The following is a 3603-nucleotide window of genomic DNA, read 5'->3' as shown; positions in this document are numbered from 1 at the left end:
AACATTTTTGGAAAGCACAATTGTGTGGAAATGTATAATTTTGAAACACACTCTGTAAATTTCTGTATTTACTGTTGTGTTTTTTTAGCGATTGTTATTGTACCTCCTTTTCTTATTCGTATTTATAAATAACTTCAACTGTAGTATGTATAAATTAAGCGTAGAATTTTTCACTGTGCATAAGAGTCACAGACACTTTACTACAATTAATTAATGTCAAGGAATGATTGAGTGCAGCAGATGAAACATCACCTGCAAATTTTACTACATTGCAAAGATGTAGAGCAGGAATAGGATCGTATGGAAGGAAAATAAGTATGCCAGCTCCATGGCTGATTTTTACTTACTTTCTTGTTCATGGAAATGGAGAACCTCTCTTACTCTTCCTTCAATACATCTTTCTCCCTTCACCACAACCACAGTAACCAGACAAATCTTTAATGAAGGGAATTCAGAGACACCCAGATGCACATTTCTATACACCAAAGGATTATATACTGATTATGACTTGTCATTTATACTAGCTGTTATTTCTATGTGTATAATAAATTACTTTTTCCACTTACTCAAAATCGCAATCAAGATCTGTAACAGTTCATCAGAATTCTGCTGCTATTTCATTTTTACAGGCAGATGTGTTTGCACATGCATGAAATATCAAGAAGCAGTTGTAATGCAACAGAGAACCTTCAAAGTTATCTAGCTAATTGTTACATTCTACTGCATTCTCTATTTTCCTATATTATACTACATTTTTAATGCTAATAGGAGGTAAGTTGGCATGTTAAGTCATGTCAGCTGTCAATCAAGGGATAAAGCAATGACTATGGAAGTAGTAATCCATCTATACTTCAGCAGAACTCTTGTACAGTTGCTGATCAGGGTGTTCAGTTTCTATCTTTCTTTACCTTTTCTGGAATAACAGGTGTGATGGGGGAATATGAACCCAAAATAGAAGTTCAGTTTCCTGAAACAGTTCCTGCTGCTAAAGGATCAACTGTGAAACTAGAATGCTTTGCCCTTGGAAAGTAAGCATATCTATTTTATTTATGATAGAAAGAATTGGACATAGAACATGCTATTGCATATGTTGTACTTATTTGAACCAATTTTAAATGAAGTAATATCGGATTATCGGATTATAAAGAGACCATTTATTATATAATTATTCTAGATCATACAGTATAGTAAGAAATGAACATAGATTTCATACTATGCATTCAATATTGACTTTATATAACAGAATCCTGAACCTGGTTTACATGGATTAACTGAGATACCAAAAAGCTGCAATAATGCATAATATTGGCTAAATTTATGTTTGATCAATATAATCAAATTAATGATAGTTTTTGGGGTATTGTTGTAGTTGTTTTTATCAGGCTGTCAGCCACCCTGAGTCCGCAAGCCGCCCTGAGTCCGCAAGGAGAAGGGCGGGGTATAAATTCAAATAATAATAATAAAATAATAATAATAATAATAATAAAAAAATCAGAGAAATTTGCTGACAGCAGTAACATTAGAATGAAACAGGGCATATTAGGAGATTTGACAAGTGAAAAATTGAAAAGTTCTCAGTTTATTATTAGCAAAGTTTATTCTTGGGAACCAGGTCAATAGAAGGATAGGTAGGAGATCAATTATTCAATGACAGCTCTGTTTAAGCATAACATGGCTACTCAAAAAGCAACAGGTGATTCAGAAAATGGCCTATGCTGAGGCCATATGCATAAAGAACTCTCTGATAAATTGAAAGATAAAAAGGACAAGTATAGAAAGTGGAAAGAAGGGCACATAACTAAATCAGAATATCAACAAATAGCCCAAGCCTGCAAAGATGAAGTGAGAAAAGCTAAGACTCAAAATGAACTAAGGCTTGCTATCAAAGTCAAAAATAACAAAAAAGCTTCTTTCAACATGTAAACAACAAGAAAAAAGTAAAGGAAATGATTGGTCCATTACTGGGTGAAAGTGGCAAGAAGGTAACAAGCAACAGGGAGAAAGCAGAACTATTTAACTCGATTTTTGCATCTGTCTTTACACAAAGGGAAAAAACAGACCAACCTATCAAAAATAGTGCCATTAAAAAACAGAATAGAAACACAAGTTAAGATAGGCAAGAAAATGGTAAGTGAGCATCTGTCCAGCCTAGACGAGTTCAAATCACCAGGACCAGATAGATTACACCCCAAGGTTCTCGAACTAGCAGATGTGATCTCAGAATCACTGAACTATATTTTTCAAAGATCCTGGAGCACTGGGGAACTACCAGAGGACTGGAAAAGAGCTGATGTAGTTTCCATCTTCAAAAAAGGAAAAAAAATGGATCCAGGAAATTATAGACCTATCAGCCTGACCTCAATACCTGGGAAGATTCTGGAAAAGATAATCAAACAATGAATCAGCGAACACCTAGAGGCAAACAACGTCATTACTAAAAGCCAACATGGGTTGTCAAAAATAGATCATGCCAGACAAATCTTATTGCATTCTTTGACCAAGTGACAAAATTAGTGGATCAGAGGAATGCTGTGGATATAATTTACTTGGACTTCAGTAAGGCATTTGATAAAGTAGATCACAACCTACTACTTGATAAGATAGAAAAATGTGGATTAGACAGCATCACCACCAGATGGATTCGTAGCTGGCTGACCAGCCATACTCAGTGAGTGGTCCTCAATGGAACCGCATCTACATGGAGGGAAGTGTGTAGTGGGGTGCCCCAGGGCTCTGTTCTAGGCCCAGTGTTCTTCAACATCTTCATTGACGATTTGGATGAAGGGATAGATGGGAAACTCATCAAATTTGCAAATGACACCAAGCTGGCAGGAATAGCCAACACTCCAGAAGACAGGCTTAAGATACAGGAGGATCTGGACAGACTTGAACACTGGGCACTATCTAACAAAATGAAATTCAATGGTGAAAAAAGTAAGGTTCTACATTTAGGTAAGAAAAACCAAATGTACAGGTATAATATAGGGGGTACCTTGCTCAATAGTAGTAACTGTGAGAGGGACCTTGGAGTCCTAGTGGACAATCACTTAAATATGAGCCAGCAGTGTGCTGCAGCTGCCAAAAAAGCCAACACAGTGCTGGGCTGCATTAACAGAGGGATAGAATCAAGATCACGTGAAGAATTAATACCACTTTACAATGCCTTGGTAAGGCCACACTTGGAACACTGCATCCAGTTTTGGTCACCACGATGTAAAAAAGATGTTGAGACTCTAGAAAGAGTACAGATTTAGATTAGATTTTAGATTTTATTAAATTTATACCCCGCCCTTCTCCCGGAGGACTCAGGGCGGCTTACAGCCAGTTTAAAACAATGATACAATACAAAATTTAAAAAGATTAAAAATAACTATTTAAATTTGGCCGCTTCTACTAAAAATTTGATTTAAAACCCCTTTAAAATACCCCTAGGCCAGTCCTGCCTGCTGAAATAACCAGGTCTTAAGGGCGCGGCGGAAGGAGGGGAGATCCGGGATCACCCGGATCTCTGGGGGCAGCTCGTTCCAGAGGGTGGGTGCTCCGACAGAGAAGGCTCTCCCCCTGGGGGTCGCCAGCCGACACTGTCTGGCTGACGGCACCCTG

General features: G+C 37.5%; 1 protein-coding gene across 1 annotated transcript in view; it reads left to right on the top strand.

Annotated features, from left to right (window-relative positions):
* Positions 1 to 925: 925 nt before the first annotated feature.
* Positions 926 to 3603, top strand: part of LOC107294493 (contactin-3) — an 81889-nt gene continuing 79211 nt past the window's right edge. The window contains exon 1 of the mRNA XM_015823726.1: positions 926 to 1028. Coding sequence (XP_015679212.1) covers positions 931 to 1028 — 98 coding nt within the window. The 5' untranslated portion in view covers positions 926 to 930. The remainder of the gene's footprint in view (positions 1029 to 3603) is intronic.

Source organism: Protobothrops mucrosquamatus, unplaced genomic scaffold, assembly GCF_001527695.2.
Source record: "Protobothrops mucrosquamatus isolate PMUCROS unplaced genomic scaffold, P.Mucros_1.0 scaffold1968, whole genome shotgun sequence".
Lineage (NCBI taxonomy): Eukaryota > Metazoa > Chordata > Lepidosauria > Squamata > Viperidae > Protobothrops > Protobothrops mucrosquamatus.
Note: the sequence above shows the minus strand (reverse complement) of the source record. Positions and strands in the feature narration are given on the sequence as shown.